General features: G+C 37.2%; 1 protein-coding gene across 2 annotated transcripts in view; it reads left to right on the plus strand.

The window, feature by feature from the left end:
* The window catches only part of brinp2.S (BMP/retinoic acid inducible neural specific 2 S homeolog), a 109,899-nt gene that overhangs the window by 25,383 nt on the left and 66,579 nt on the right, over positions 1-17,937 (plus strand). For both annotated transcript variants that reach the window (XM_018260949.2, XM_041561500.1), the window contains exons 3-4: positions 3,816-4,000; positions 13,200-13,381. In XM_018260949.2, coding sequence (XP_018116438.1) covers positions 3,816-4,000; positions 13,200-13,381 — 367 coding nt within the window. The remainder of the gene's footprint in view (positions 1-3,815; positions 4,001-13,199; positions 13,382-17,937) is intronic.

The raw sequence follows: 17,937 nt of genomic DNA on the forward strand, positions 1-17,937 counted from the left end.
CATCTAATGCCATGGAGAGCTGCAGGGCGGAGATGGTTGTGTTATAATCTTTCCACCTTTGTGCCAGAGAAACCTATGTGTCTATCCTAAGGGAGTAGAATGACGGAGGAGTGAAAGGAAGGGACTACCCCTGTGGTAACAACTTCCACACATACATCAGCCTTAATAGTCAAAACACACAGAGAGAGAGAGAGAGAGAGAGAGAGAGAGAGAGAGAGAGAGAGAGAGAGAGAGAGAGAGAGAGAGCAACAAAAATCAAAGAGAGATGTGGTTAAAACAGGGATGTACAACCAGCATTTGGGTGAGGGGTTTGTCCAATGTGGGATGGAAGGAATTGCAGTACAATCGCAGAGGTAGGGCTGTATGTTGGAAATACTCCATGTATATATTTTACAATATCTTCCCATATAACACATATTTTGCATCTCTTATATATTACCCCCTAAGGGTCCCCTGTAGTTCTGTATTTGCCTGAAAGGCAAGTGATTTAGAGAACTGCACTTGAACAAAAACTGCCGGTATAACATGGATTAAAGGTTTTTGAGTGGATATGAAATCAAAAATAAGGGTAACCAATGTATTCCTGAACTAGAATTACAGTTCTATGTAAGTCGTTCTTTCTGATTATAAAATACTCATCTCCTGAAAGGTAGAGTGCCCATCTTTTTTTGTGCTCCTGGCTGCCACCTGCACATCAGGACTCTGCATTCTGCATCTCAGGACACTGACAGTTTTACAAGACGACCACACATTTAGATTTTTTTTTTCTGGCTGCTTTTATTCCATATCCTATTAGAGGTTTCCATGGTGACATTAACTGTAGCAATTTGATGCCTTTAGGTTTTAAACTTTTATCAGAATTGCTTAAAACAGCTGGACTTTTATTGTTGCTTTTTTATTTTTGTGGTCTCCTTAAATAAGTAATATATCAGGGCAGGATGTGGCTCCTTATATTAACTTGAAGGCCAACTTTCCCTAAGTTAATTTTTTTTACCCTGGGGTTCTTTGGTTGCAACCAAACTGCATAACCCTAGTCTTTGTCTTTTGGTACAGTAACAGCTGGAGGGTCTGTAGATTAGAAGGGTCTGTTTTATATAACACTTGCTGTTTTATCAGGCATGCAAACCCATTCCACAGCTAGAAACCTTTAATATGCAATCAGTGTCATGATGATGCCAAGCTGTTCTTTGTCTCTATAAACAATGGTCACATTGCATTAGTCAAGGTTTGACCTTTGTATTAGGTTGCTTAGAATAACTTGTGTACAACCATTCACACAGGCTTTGTGCTTAAATGTCAAACAGGCACGTGGCAAGTGATTTGTGTAGTTTCTTTTCAGACAGACTAATACAGTGGTTTCTTTTCAGAAGCTATTAGATTTGATGCTTTTTCATCTATGTGCTATCAAAGCCAGTGGCAATCCAACAGGGCATCACACATGGCCATCTATAGAATGGAGTTCAGAAGAGCTGCTAACTCAGAGTTGCTGTGTTGCAAAGTACTGGAGAGTCTGTTTCTCTGGTTTAAACTAGAATGGTGTATTAACAATTAAAAAATTGTGCCAGCCTCTTTGACATTATTGGACACTTTGTAACCTCACCATAGACCACACAAGCTAAAATACATAGCTATTGTAGAATCGGCACTCAATATGTTTACTTGTTTCTTGCACTATTTTGTGTCTGATTGTGCACAACTCAGTAGGCTACTGGATACTAGTTAGAAGTTAAGTGCTCGGCCAGTAGAGGAATTTCATGGGCAGATCTGGGGCACCCTATCATTTAGTTTTAGAAGTGCTTTAAAGGGATGTAGTTTTAATTTCTAAATTACACTGCAAATCATTCGCCCTACAATATAAGATTTTGTTCCTGAACCAGCAAGTGTATTCTTTTTTAATTTGTAATATTGGTGTGTAGGCAGCCATCTCAGGTCATTTTGCCTGGACATGTGCTTTCAGGAAGAGCCAGCACTTTAGGATGGAACTCCTTTCTGGCAGGCTGTTGTTTCTTCTACTCAATGTAACGGAATGTATTGCAGTGGGACATGAATTTTACTATTGAGGGCTGTTCTTAGATTTACCAGGGAGCTGTTATCTTGTTTTAGGGAGCTGTTATTTGGTTATCTTCCCATTGTTCTGTTGATAGGCTGCTGGGTGGGAAAGGGAGGGGGTGATATCACTCCAACTTGCAGTGCAGCAGTAAAGAGCACATGACTTGGGGCAGCTGGGAAACTGACAATATGTCTAGCCCCATGTCAGATTTCGAAATTAAATATAAAAAAATCTTTTTGCACTTTTGAGAAATGGATTTCAGTGCAGAATCTTGCTGGAGCAGCACTATTAACTGATGCATTTTGAAAAAAACATGTTTTTCTATGACAGTATCCCTTTAAAATAAGGTGCTAAACTGACCTCTAGCTTCAGATATAGGTTGTTTTTTAGCCAATGCAAAGCTAGCTAGCTAGGCTGCTCCAGGGAGCATATCACTGATTAGCCAATATCAAATTCAGTCTGTGATAATGCGGAATTAAGAAGATTGAATAGGTTGTTTGCTCAAACTCATAGAAGGGGGGGGGGGTCTATGGCTTAAAAATATTATGGAACCATGCGTACCAGAATTTAGCTTGGATTTTTTTTTTTTTACTTTATCACTTACCTCCCACATCTGTGGTTAAACTGCAATATTCCTATGGAACTGTAATTGGAACAGGAGAATTCTAACACACAAATATCTGAACCACCAGCAATTTTTATAGCGTAGCTGCAAAACCCCAGAAGAATAGCTGGGGAGATAACACTGAACAAAGTATAGTAAAGAACTGGCACGGTGGATTGCTAGGCTTATTCATCTTTTAACATGTCGTATTTCAAAAAAAGGCCTCAGGTTACTTTTTTTCTCTTGCACTTCCTCAAAGAACTATAAATATATGGATGCAAATACACTAAAAGGCTAAAGGCATGTGTGGGTTGTGATGCTTAAAGGAAAACAAACCTTAAAAATTAATATGGTTAAATATGCCATATTTTATATAGTGAACTTATTGTACCAGCCTAAAGTTTCAACATCTTAGGAGCAGCAGTAATTTAAATTTGTCACAGGGGGTCACCATCTTAGAAAGTGTCTGTGGCACTCACAAATCGATTATGCTTACCGGTCGTCGCAAATTTACTAGCAGAAATGACGTTTGTCTGTAATATAAGATAATCCTATTTCTGATGCTAACTGCACTCTTTTATGAGCTACCATGTAATAATTATCTCTATTAATTACTAATCTGTCATATATTGTGACATTTATATTTTATGTGTACTGTATATTGTGAGTTGGTCCCTACGCTCAGTAACTGACAGCAGCACCGAGCATGTGCAGAAAAGAAGATGGGGAACTACTGGGACATCTTTGAAGGCACAGATCTTTACTGCAAAAGCGCAGTGTTTGCCATGGTCTGGTACAGAAGCCCAAAACATAATGTACAACATTTCCAGCCTACTTCTTTAGTTAAGCTTTAGTTCTCTTTTAATAGTTTTTGTGTGTAAAAAAGACTCTTCTACTACATTTTTATTGTGGTGATCTATTACTCTAATATATCCTGGTAAGTACATATTGGAAGTCATCAGTGATTACCTTTTACTGTTTTTACCTCTATTGCATTAAAGAGATTATCGCAGAAAACTATGAAACAGGATGACAGGCCCCAGCCAACCTGAGACAATAGAAGCTTAGTCAAGACTAAAAGTTAAAAGTAAAATACTTAAATAATTACCTATTTTATGTTCTAGTGTTAATATCAATGCTTATGATTTGTTTCATGTGCAGGGAGTTTGGTCGTTGGAAAGTAAAGAACATGGCCTTAGAAAAAAAAGTATTCCCAAGCCTAACACTCTCTCCTGAGTTTGTCAGGAACATCCGCCTTTTGGGAAGGAGGCCATCTCTGTCTCAAATCACAGAAACCTTGATTAAAAAGTATGGAACACATCTTCTGCTTTCAGCTGTATTGGGAGGTGAGTATAAACAACATTTACAGTGTTATTTTGTCTGACTTTTTTTATTTGTTTAGGAATGGGAGACCATTTTTTGGGTGATAGCCCTTATATTTTGTGGATTAACAGTTGCCCATATCTGGATCACATATTCTTTATAAGTTCAAGTTTGATTATTTTGAGCATTAGTTATTATATTAATACATTATGCATTCTTCCACTAATTGGAGAATGCTATGAAAACTAACAGCAAAACAATCTCAATCCCAAATAAAGTTGTTGATTGCAAGTGTATAAAAACAAATGTATCCGTTTAATTGCAAAAATACCCACAAGCTGCAGCTGGTTTGCATAGCTTGATGCTCAATCCAGGATGATGGAGAGTCATTATCTCTTGTGGAGAGTGAAACTGCACACTCTAAGCTAAATTTGGTTTAATTATTTTTTTTAATGAAATTAGGTTCTTAAAGTTATTAGGGTGGTTTTCTGCTACACCTGGTAAAGTGAACTGCCCACAAATTTAAGGGATTATATCCTGTTTTAAAATACTGATTAGTTTTGCTTGCTTCCCATAGACATGAAATTTGAAGAATAACAGTCAAGTTTTCAAGTTAAAATTAAAGGGAGGAGGTGATGAAACGGGTGATGGCCAAGACACTTTATGGTCATGAATATATAAATCAGAGTGTAGGCAAAGCTGATCAGAGAGAGTGAAGAAGTGAGGCGAAATAGTTCAAATGAAATAAAAAGCAAAAAACAAAGTCTTTCAAAGCATGCTGCCACAGTTCATGTTGAAAATATTAAAGTTTCAGTACAATTTAGAATTTTCATAAATAGCATCTATGGATCTACACCAGGAAAGGGAAATGTATTTCTCTAGAAAAAAGAGGAAACCACTTTTATCAGATATCCAGGCAGTCATGCCAGTGCAATGGGAGAAACAGATGCCTATTAGTGCCTAAAGCTTCACTTGAAATGCTTAAAAAACCCAGGCATGTTCTGATTAGCAATTTACATGTAGCAATGACACATTCATTTTATTCACCACAAATCCCACAGGATTATAATGGTCTTTAATACTCATGTCTTGTCTTCCTGAACTTGGAAAGCTAGTGACCCCAAGGAGGATATGCATCCAGTAATAAATGTGAAGAACGCAGTCATTACTATATAGATATACTTGCAGCTCGAGAAAGCCGTGACTTTTATTACATATTTCTACATCAGTTATCTGAAAATTAAGTTTACCTATAATAATCAATGGTTCAGAACCGCAATCTTAGATCTTGATATTAACTTCAAAGAGATGGTGGTTCATAACAAGAATGTAACTCAATTCAGATTAGTGGCATACCTGAGGAATTTGGGGCGTATCTCACTGGGCCGATTCTTGGCAATATGATAAACTGTAAGATTATAGAGTATATTGGCAGGGGTTAAAGCTTTGTGAAACAGATATCTTACTGGCATATGAGTTGAATTTTAAGGAAAGGAAAGCTCTGTATATTGTACATAGAACCGTGTCTTTTGTGATTAAATTGTAAAAAAAAAAAATGATTTTGTAATAATCTTTTAATTTGTGCTGAAACTCATCTGAAAACATTAGGTTATGAGTAAGGCCAAAATCATAGATACAAAAATATAATCCTGCTAATCCTGTGTGTTTGCTTTTTGTGCACTTTATTTAAGTGCCAATGCCATTATTTATTAACATTTTTTTTTCACCCACATTTTTAGGGGTGTCCAGATGCTCAAAATCAGAAAGAGGTCCAGTAGACCCAATGAGAGGGTGGAGTGGTGGAGACAGAAGCTTTGAGCTAATAATACTGGAAACATGATGGATACATAGACTTATCACAGTTGCCCTTAGGGGTTTAAATACACTTCTTCCACTATCAATCATTCAATGCAGTGTCATGCATTTAAATGCTGTGTGTTTTGCAGCTTTTGCTATGAAAATTATATCTGTTTTACTATAGTTATAGAATCTGGAATTCAGGATAACAGATCTTTCTGTAATTTGGATCTTCAGTCTATAAAAAAAATTATGTAAACATTAAGCGGGTTATTTGTTAAAACTTCTTCTACTCAAGTTTTTTAAGTGAAGAAACTCAAAATTTTAGAGGAAAAAAAACTTACATTTTCCAAGAATTATTGTGCCCCGAAGCTGCAGTCAGTGGCAGCTGTCCCTTTAATCATGTATTGCTATTGACTGCAACGTTTTTTTTCCACGTTTTTTTTCTTTGTGTGGATTGTATTGTCATTGCCATTCTGTGCTTTTTGTTTTTATTTTTCTCTTAGTCCCTGCATTTTGTTGAAGATATGCTATGCTATACTGTGGTATGGGGTCCTATCAATGTCATGCCCCCATATGTAATAAAAGGCACTAAATGTGCCCAGGAGCAGTACCTAATATCAACCAATAAGATGATTGCTTTTGAACAGGTGACCACGAAAAGCTTCCTGCCATAAATTGTACAGTTTTGTAACTCCACTGACAGTAGCTGATTCAACTCATACATGGTGATATCACTGATGGTTGCACTGTTACTTTGGCAGCAATTATTATGATGTTTGTCCACAGAAGGCCCTATGTAGGCTAAATTCAGCTGCAGGTGGAAAGCTGCAAATATCTAACCCCCTCTTTTTATTATTTTACTAATAACAAGTGGTACTTTAGTCTATCCACTATTTTTCCCCAAAACCACTTCCAGCACAAATGTGAACGTTCCAACCAAACCATGGTAGGAAAATAGGTTTATAGGAATATAGATTTTTGGCATCTCAAATGAACAATCTTAAATTGATTTATGATATGTGATACTGTTAAGGGCTAAGGGAACTTGAACCAAATTTACTCTAAGAAAATTTCATGTACATTCCTAGTTTATGCTCTTGTATGTGCAGACTAAACACCACCAGGTGTACATATTGCGAAAGGGCTACACTAAACTGAAGCAAATATGTTTTTTCATTAAAACACGTTTGCACTACTAAAACCTTGACTTACAACTGCATTCAATATGTAGCTGCTTTACAGCAACTTGAGGTCACTACAAAGGCTGAAAATGGAATTGATGCAGATCAATTATTTTGGAAAGAAGTTGCACAGCTTGCCAGCTTCTACTGAAATTGATTAAAACCCAAACTACATCTGCCTGGATAACTATTTTCTCTTCCCCAGTCTGCATATTCCCATTGCCTTTCTGCTTTGCTGCTTCCCTTTTCTGTTATTGAAAGAGGGGCTGTTTATGAGAAGTAAAAGGGGCACATTCATCATGCAGATTTGGATAAGGAGGAACTACAGTAATATTATATGCTGCTACATTTTTTAATCTTCCTTTTCTGAAGTACTGCAGGCTAGTACAGATGATGCCATAGTTGCCTTTGGTGGGCTCGCTGTTAGATTTCAGCTTTGTTATGCCAAGGGCACACAGCACAACAGGCATTTTTATTTTTTATTGACTGCCAGTCTTCTTTCTGCTGTGATGGTTTTATTTTCTATCACGTCTGAGCTGATTATTAGAACTAGGCTGCATTGTGTCCTTTAGATTGGTGCAGCCATGGTTACACATTTGCTCCATTGGCCAGTTGTAAGGAGCTCCATTTGTGGAACGTGAAGCAGTAAGTGATGCTAGGACATCAGTCTTTTATTCATTGAATGCAGTGAAGTGTAGAGCAGACCTAAGGAGTTAGTGACTGCTGTGCTAATCAAGAGTTTCTCACTACAGCGCTTTCAAACTGCAGCTGGAGTAACTTTTTGACCCTAATACCATCATTCTGGAGGTTGCAACTAATATAAAAATGTATCCTATTCCTAATTGTTGGTTCCGAATCACTATGAAAATGACCAGAGAGATTATTTTCATCACAGTGACAATATCCCTTTAATTGTCATGATTGTGCTTTCTAGCTTTTAGAATTTAAGCTAAAATTAGACGTATATTAAGGCATAGATGTCATGTAAATTACAGCCTTGAAGAAGGCTTCTTGAGATTACATTACGTTACAGTATAGCTGATGTTGTCTATAATTCTCATGAACTCTTAGTGCTGCTTACCTGCTTTGTGGTGTTTACTGGTTTGAAGTACTAATTTGCAGCATGATTGGCAGCTGGCAGGAAAAAATACATTATAAAGCCTCATTAACATGGGCAGCTTTGTTAGGAAAAATGCACTATAGCTAGAATCTAGTTAAATTTGCGAAAAATTTGCCCACAGCCAAAACAAAGTGACAATTGGTGTGACTTTTTTTGCTCAAACTCTAGCTTAAGAAAAAAAACCAACGGAATATTCCCGTGTCCTTGTTTTTATTTGCACTAATAAAGTTGCACACCAGGGAGAATCATTATTTTTTATATAAGTTCATGAAGTTCGTATGAACTGGGAAAATAAATTTGTTAAAGACAATTCCAACTGACTTCTGTTGAACCTCATCTGCTTCTACTTGCTGGGATTTATGCTGGGGACTTTTCATGTTTTTTTGTTTTATAAATACCAACTATTCCAGTTTCCCTAGAATATTCTAGAGTATATTCCCTAGAGTATATTTGCATTTGTGTTTTTTCACACAATTTTTTTCTGCAATTGTGAAAATGCAAACTTTAAGTTTGATAAATTGGCCCCTTAGTCAACTGCCAGTAGGCCCTATTAAACTAACCTGCTGAAAAGACAGAAAAAAGAATGGCAGCCAAACATATTTTGGGTTGCAAATTTTGCAAGAGTTAAAGGAGAACTAAATTCCCCCCAACACCCAAAAGTCCCCACTTGCCCCTCTCCGCTGGCCCTTCTCCACTCCTTCAACCTGGACAGTGCTACACAAAATATGTGTCCCCTCTAGGAATACTGACAAAGGGGGGGCCATGTTCGCCAGCCTCAGCATCTTCCGGATCCTCTTCTTTCCTTTTGGTAATTTACGGAGCTCTTTGGCTCCAACTGCGCATGCATCATATATGGACATGTCAGCACTCACCTAACGAAGATGCTGAGGCTGGAACACATGGCACCCCTGTGCTCCGCTGCGCTGTTCTGCATGTGCGGATAAGTATTCCTAAAGGTCACATATATTCTGATGCAGCACTGTGCAGGGAAGGGGCAGTGGGGACTTTTGGCTGTGTGGCGGTTTAGTTCTATTTTAACATAGACAATACACAATTTATTGTCCTTCTCACTCATCAGATGACTTTCCTGTGCAAGCATTAGGAGATTAAAAGCCTGTTGGGTGAATCATGCTGTGTGCATGCAGAACATGAAACCATGAAAGTTTTACAATGCAATGATAGTTAAACTAAAATATATTCATATATATGTTTCTAAAGCCTGGAAGACTTTTCATAAGAACTTTTTGCAGACTGCAGTCTTTCATTTATTTGGTTTGGTTTACTTTATTTGTAAAATATCGGTGCCAAACATGATTTGTTTTGGTGAGGTATGGAGACTAGTGAAATAAATGCAAAATAAATAATGTTTCAATAAAAACTCCAGCAATTCCCCAGTGGCTATCCTCAGACTTGTGGGAGACGATAAATAGCTCCTCCCTATAGTTCCACTATCCAGGTCTAGCATGTAAGAAACCTTCCTCATCTGTCCTGTCTTTTGGCATAGGTTTTGGTCAGCTGGTGCTATCATTATGCAGTGAGTTATGCTTCTCAAGCTTTCTTATTTTGTTGCTAGTTCTACAGGTATTTTCCTTGACATGCAACTGTCAGACTAGTAGGAAACTAATGCAGAGGAGTCACCATGGGAAGCCAGAACATCTGTACCATCAATAGATATGCTAGTGGCACTCATAAATCATGTGCTGTCTCAGAGGATGCAGGAAGAATCATGATCAAGGAAATGACCTAGACAGTTGCAACTGAGATCAGTAGAATCAGATTTGAATGTCTTGGAAGATGAGTCTTTTGTAGAATCCTGCCTATAATCTCAATATTCTCCATAAAAAGGAATATGATCATGGAGTAATAGAATCAAGCTTTGACTGCTATAAAAGAAACTTCTATTAAAGCAGTTAAAATACATTGTATTTGACATCTGAAATGCATAAGACCTAAGATTACCCCTTTAAAGGGGTTGTTTACCTTAAAATATTTTTAGTATGATGTAGAGAGTGATATTCTGAGACAATTTGCAATTGGTTTTAATTTTTCTTATTTGAGGTTTTTAAGTTATTTAGCTTTTTTACAGTTTCAATAATAATTGCCAGTGTCACAACGATTACCATTTAAGTCTCCCATATAATAAAAGCCTTTCCCTGAGGACTGCATACCCCATTTTTGTGTAAGTGGTGCCTAGAGAATTAAGCTTCCACACAAGGACTGATTGGACCATTTGTTATGGTACCTTATAATGGACTTTGTAAACCTAAAACAGAAATTTTGAGCAGAGCAAACAGTTAATTCCCTTTGAGTGGGAGCCACATAACTAAATGTGTGTATGTTACAATAATAAGCAGGAACTGTAAGGTGGCAGACAGCAAAATAAAATACAGACATAATAGATGCCTGGAGAAGAAACACATTAAAGCATATGTTTATTAAAGCTACAGTAGCTGTGAAGGATCACACTGAGCTTAGCTAGTGTCTACAGTTTAGTGCTGAGAACTTTACTGCAATGCTAAATTCATTAAAAGTTTCCAGTTTCTTTTACCTTATTAGCTGTGCTGTGTGCCTCATTTTTGCAGTTAATGGGGCTGTACGGCCATCTGCTTCTGTAGCCTGATCAAGATCTAGTCCCTGTGTGTACCTATTTAAAAGCAAAGCTATGCTTACTGTGTTCAGTGCTCTTTTTTAGATTAACCCATATATTTGACTTATTGCATGCTAAGACGCTATTGTTTTTTTTATTGCTAACACTAGACTCAGATACAATTTACTTTATTACTAATTACAATTGCTTTTTTATGATTTTTGTATCTGAAAGCAGCAAATCTTTAAAGGAGAAGGAAAGCTACGGAGAGATTTTATTGCCAATAGATTAGCTGCAATAGTGCAAGCTAGAATGCTATATTTACTATGTAGAATGTTTTACCATATGTGAGTAAAAATATCTAGAAGCTCTCTGTTTGTTTAGGATAGCAGCTACAGTATTAGCTTGGTGTGACATCACTTCCTGCCGGAGTCTCAACCTGCTCACTTATAGCTCTGGGCTCAGATTTTTTGACTCAGAGCAGCACTACTTTGAGGGTTTACTGGTATATTTAGGTGGACCTTTCTGATAAGGTTTACTTAGTTCTAACCTTTCCTTCTCCTTTAAGACATAAACAGCTACTACAGATCCTCACCAAAAGTAGTCAATTTGGCATTTACATATTCTGCTTCCCTTTGATAGCTTCTAATACTTTGTTGCGCTCCTAACTTTCTGACTATTCGTAATTTCAAAGGGTCTGTTTACCGTCATGACATTTAAATTTAAATTTCCTTTGCTGTTTTGCTAACCTTATGTTTACCAAAGTATTAATGGCTCACCTTGCAGTCATAGATACCATTGTTATGAATGTAGGTTGGGCACAGGCTTCTTTGTCAAGAAATGTATGTACCCAGAATGCTTCTCTAAGCACTTTTGCAATCTGTATTCATTTTCCAGAGAAGTTGGCAGTTGTAGACTGCTAATACCAGGCTTTCAGCAGATGTCTTTCAGAGTCAAGGTGTTAGCGAATCTAGGGTGGATTGATTATGTAGGCAGAACATTATCAGTTAGGGTCAACAACCTGGTAATAACAGTCTAAAACTGCAAATTTAAAGATATAAGACCTAATTTATTGACAGCTGGAACTGTGAGATGTACAAAAAAAAGTTGACATCAAATAAATGCCATACATGAATAACTAGAACCAATGATTTCTTGCACCAGTGAGACTGTGATGTCTATTAATGTTACTGAGAAACTTGGCCTAGCAAGTAAAAGCACATGGGGACACTGTCATAGACCATATACAAGTACAGGGATCCATAGGCAAACAAGGGGCAATTCATAATACTTCATGCCCCACAAGTGTAACATTGGTAATTCCACAAATAAAACCTGTAGACTATTTCCGAATGGGTGTAAATCCTCTGACAAAAATTGTACCTAGAACAAAACGTGCAAAATTTTACTGCAAGTGTTGGCAACAAATTTGTGTCAATTTGTGTCTTTTTTTGCAGTTTGCCCCATTAGTAGATGATGCCCCTTTTATGAGCTAAATTCTGACCTGTGTCACAAAATTATGCTACCTTTATATTGGTAGCCTGTTATCCTGCCATATAGGGAAAATGTCGAACCTCACCTGCAGATTTGCATTCACAAATTGTAAGGATGCACCGAATCCACATTTTGGATAAGGCCGAACCCCCAAATTCTTTGCGAAAGATTCGGCCGAATACCGAACTGAATCTGAATCCTAATTTGCATATGCTAATTAGGGGTGGGGAGGTGAAAAAATGTTTACTTCCTTGTTTTGTGACAAAAGTCACACGATTTCCCTCCCCGCCCCTCCCTGCATATGCAAATTTGGATTTGAATTTGGTTCGGCCGAATCCTGCTGAAAAAGGCCGAATCCTGGCCGAAACCCGAACCGAATCTGGCTTTGGTGCATCCTTAACAAATTGTCACGTTGAGGATAAAGGGGGAACCATAATCAAACAAACTGGGACTTTTATTATTATTATTATTATTATTATTAGAAACATTTTTGTAATTTGAACTAATCATTATTTAGAAATTATACATTTGTTGTTGTAAACATTGTCATTATAACAGTTAGTGTAAAACCCCTCTCAACTGCTCAAATCTTATAGACATATATACGGTAGTACCACATTTTCCTATTAAATTGCAAGTAGTCTCCTGCTACTACATTACAAAAACCTGCCCATTGATCTTACCTTGTGTGTTCTGACATATGCCTTGAATAGACCATATAAGCTTTACAGTATATCACGATATTCCGGTTACAATATTGCTTATGTAAACTGCAAAGTTAAGGCTGTTTAACAACAGTCTGTGTGACCACCAATTACAAATTTATATTAAATTTTATATTTCTGAATTTTACATGCAGACATCTGTAACTCAAAATAGCTGTAAAGAACTATGTAGGAATCCAAGAAATGCCCAACTATATGAAATATGATGACTATTGTTGCTCTGTCAGTATATATAATATATATTGATTCACTCTTTCTAAAGATTGTTGTAGTGTCAAGGTGATTGTTGATAACATATTCATATTTCCCTTCCAGGGGAAGAGTCACTCACCATGTTTGTTGATAAGGGTAAGCTGAAACGTGAGTCTGTGGGACGGGGGAACACATCTGCCCCTACTCTAGATACATTACATCAACTGGCGTCTTCATATTTCATGGACCGGGAGAGTGCACTGAGGCAGCTGCATCACATTCAGATCACCACAGGCGCCATAAAGGTAAATGGGCCAGGGGTTAATATAGCAACAGTTTGATGAAAATGTTGCAGCACTGCTTTTGAAAAAGAAAACCAGTGTGCTTCATAAAGTTCTTTATACTTTGTCTGATTAATTTTATTCAAGCAAACTCTAACATCTCACAGGACATGCAGTCATATGAAAAAGTTTGTGAACCCCTCTCAGCCTGCATAATAATTTTCTCCACTTTCAACAGAAAAGATAACAGTGTTATGTCTTTCATTTAACCATCAAAACATCCGAGTACTGGGGTGTTTCCTGAACAAATATTTTTAGTGAAGCAGTATTCAGTTGTATGAAATTAAATCAAATGTGAAAAACTGGCTTTGCAATAATTTGGGTACCCTTGTAATTTTGCTTATTTGAATGCAAGGCGCGTTAAGCCTTGAACTTCATAGGCAGGTGTGTCCAATAATGAGAAAAGGTATTTAAGGTGGCAAATTGCAAGTTGTTCTTCTGTTTGACTCTCCTCTGAAGAGTGACAGCATGGGATCCTCAAAGCAACTCTCAAAAGATCTGAAAACAAAGATTGTTCAGTATCATGGTTTAGGGCAGTGGTCCCCAACCAGTAGCTCGTGAGCAACATGTTGCTCTCCAGCCCCTTGGATGTTGCTCCCAGTGGCCTCAAAGCAGGTACTAATTTTTGAGTTCCTAGCTTGGAGGCAAGTTTTGGTTGTATAAAAACCAGATGTACTGCCAAACAGAACCTCAATGTAGGGTGACAATCCACATAGGGGCTACTAAATGGCCAATCACAGCCCTTATTTGGTACCCCAAGAACATTTTTCATGCTAGTGTTGCTCCCCAACTCCTTTTACTTCTGAATGTTGCTCACGGGTTCAAAAGGTTGGGGATCCCTGGTTTAGGGGAAGGCTACAAAAAGCTTTCTCAGAGGTTTAAACTGTCAGTTTCAACTGTAAGGAATGTAATCAGGAAATGGAAGGCCACAGGCACAGTTGATGTAAAACAAAGGTGTGTCAGGCCAAGAAAAATACAGGAGAAGCATATATAGAGGATTGTGAGTATGGTTACAGACAACCCAAAGATCACCTACAAAGACCTGCAAAAACATCTTGCTGCAGATGGTGTAACTGTACATCGTTCTACAATTCAGCGCAATTTGCACAGAGAACATCTGTATGGCAGGGTGATGAGAAAGAATCCCTTTCTGCACTCGTGCCACAAACAGTCGCTTGTTGTATGCAAAAGCTCATTTAGACAAGCCACAGTCATTTTGTAACAAAATGCTTTGGACTGATGTATAACAGTTATTTGGTCATAACAAAAAGCACTTTGCATGGTGGAAGAAGACCACCGCATTCCAAAAAAACACCTGCTACCTACTGTCAAATATGGTGGAGGTTCCATCATGCTGTGGGGCTGTGTGACTAGTTCAGGGACTGGTGCCCTTGTTAAAGTTGAGGGTTGGATGAATTCAACCCAATATCAACAAAGTTGAAGTTACGCAGGGGTTGGATATTCCAACAAGACAATGACCCTAAACACACTTTGAAATCTACAAAGTCATATATGCAGAGTGAGAAGTACAATATTCTGGAATGACCATCATAGTCCCTCAATTTGAATATCATTGAAAATCTATAGGGATGATTTAAAGCAGGCTGTCCATGCTCAGCAGCCATCATATTTAACTGAACTGGAGAGATTTTGTATGGCTGAATGGTCAAAAATAACACCATCCAGAATTCAGACACTCATCAAAGGCTATAGGAGGCATCTAGAGGCTGTTACATTTTCAAAAAGAGGATAATCTAATTTTTGATATAATATCTCTGTTGCGGTGCCCAAATTTATGCACCTGTCTAATTTTGTTATGATGCATATTGCTTTAATCCTATAAACTTTATGTTCCGCTGAAATACTACCGTTTCCATAAGGCATGTTATAATAATAGTTTTTAAAAAAGATTTCCTTTTTCTCTGTAATAATAAAACAGTAGGTTGTACTTGATCCCAACTAAGATATAATTAATCCTTATTGGAAGCAAAACCAGCCTATTGGGTTTATTTAATGTTTACATAAATTTCTAGTAGACTTAAGGCATGAAGACCCAAATTACGGAAAGATCAGTTATCCGGAAAACCCCCAGGTCCCGAGCATTCTGGATAACAGTTCCCATACCTGTATATTAAAAGGAAGTTGCCAATAATAAAACTCCAAAGAATTAAGATGGGTTCCAAAAGTTTTTCATATGAAAATGATGTATCAGGTAACCTGCAGTTGGCTGATTATATCTAATTCCCACATATTGGTAGGTCTGACTCGAACAGTGGCGAAGTCTTATGTTTATGGAGCTGTTTAGCAGGATGGGGCCATAAATAACCTTTTGGTCGCAATGTATCTTGCAACTTTACACCCCTAAAAAATGGCATGAAAGTACATCATGATAAATCAGAAATATATTTTTATATTTTTACTCAAATAAACATCCCCAATGCCAATTCACTCTGTAGATATAATCTTACTCTACCAGCTGAAGAGGCACCTTTCAAAATTTTTTAGTTCAGTTGTTCACCAGACTTTTTCACTTGCTTTCCATGTTTTATTTTTGCCAGTTTTTACCAAAATTTAAGTTTAATGTTTCTGTCTCTGGTTTCAGTCTGGCAACTCAGTAATCCAGGTACAGACTCTTTGGGGCAGATTTATCAAGGGTCGAATTTCGAAGTACGAAAAACGTAAAAATGGTTCTATCGAACGATTTAATCATTAGGATCGAATGATATGAATGATTTTAGCGATCGATCAAAGGATTTTTATTCGATGTGTAAAGACTTAGAAAAATGTTGTAGAAGGTCCCCATAGGCTAACATAGCACTTCGGCTGTTTTAATTTGGCGAAGTATTGAAGTTGAAGTTTCTTTAAAGAGACAGTACTTTGATTATCAAATGGTCGAATATTCGAACAATTTTTACTTTGAATTGAAGTCGAAGTAAATTCGAAGTCGTAGTATCCTTTTCAATGGTCGAAGTATCCAAAAAATTACTTTGAATTTCGAATTTTTTACTTAGAAAATTCCCTCGAATTCAAATCTGCCCCAATTTTAAAATCTTTATTTCTGCTGAATACAGCTGAACTGGAAAAAGTGTTTGAAGGTGAACAACGCCTGTAATACAATCAAGTATTTGTTACTATTCTTTAAATATCTTTTTCAGTTTTTGTTTAAACATAGAATAACGATACTGTTTGTAAGATGAACATCCTGTGTTGCCTCAGACCAATGTTTGCCCTGGTGTATTTTACACATCTGTTATAATAACGCACTGTATGTGAAAATGTGGTAGGAGAGGTGTATGGGCCTGACAACTGCATTTGATATAGACTGGAGAAGGAATAGTCTCATGAGAGGAAGATCAACCAATAGGGAGTTTACATGACATGTCATAATGACAGAGTGAGTTAGAATTTTCAGGCATGTGATAAAAAAATCATATTTTAGAAATATTTTATAGAGGTAAGTGACCTTAATTAGTTATTAACTCGATATGAGAAATGAAGGCTAGGGCCGAATGAACCATAATCCCAAGAGGTAGTGATAATGGAGTAGTTAACTGAAATAGACATTTCTGGGTTGTTATGTGTGTTGAATGGGGGAAGTGAATCAAATCTGTTTTAGACAAGGTTAACATAATGTTGTGATATGCAATTAGAAATGACTGTCTTAAAAAGAAATCTGGATGATATTGGGAGAAGAGAGCTTTATTTTAGTTGTTGGTGTAGAGGTGCTATTGGAATCATATGCACTTATACCTATAATTGTCCGGCTTGCACATCCACAAAGAATGACATGTTATTTTCATAGACATGTCAATATATCTGAAATCTTTACTAAATTTTTCATCTTTGCTCTACCAAGGGACAATCTGCATCATATTACTTGACAGCTGGGCCTATTGTTAATAATTGTCAAAAGCTGTCTTCTGTGTCTGAACTATCTACTCTAAAGTAATTTGTCTCATTGTTGTACATGTCTACAGAGCTGTGAAGGGGCTAGAGCTGATTGTGGTCAATAAAGGGGAAAGGCAAGTTGGAAATAGAGCCAAATCTTGAGCATATGTGATCAAGGAAGTTATCACTGGAGTGGGTGAGGGATTCGGAGAAAAGAGACTAACTAGAAGAAGAATGTTAGAGAATGTTAGAGAGAAGAGGTTTCTCTAAGAGGTTAAAGAAAAGAAGTTGGCTCAAAAATATACTATAATTGCTTTCTTTAAATGTATCTGAAGTCCCACATTTTGGCTATGAGTGTAAACAAGGATAATAGGAGTACTAAATTACAACTACAAAGTGCTAGCATTGACAATGGCTAAATACAATAAGAGGATAGAAGAGACGGCCACAGCAGATAAAGCAATATTTAGTGGTGCAATATATCTCAACGTGAAAAACACCACTACCTGTACTGGAAAAGGGGGGTGTCATTTGTGCACCTTTTGAGTAGAATGCACCAGTGAATCCTACCCCCCCCCCCCCGTACAATAGTTGCCAGTAGTAAAGTAAACCAGAAATATCATGTAGCTAAG

Source organism: Xenopus laevis, chromosome 4S (genome assembly GCF_017654675.1).
Source record: "Xenopus laevis strain J_2021 chromosome 4S, Xenopus_laevis_v10.1, whole genome shotgun sequence".
NCBI lineage: Eukaryota > Metazoa > Chordata > Amphibia > Anura > Pipidae > Xenopus > Xenopus laevis.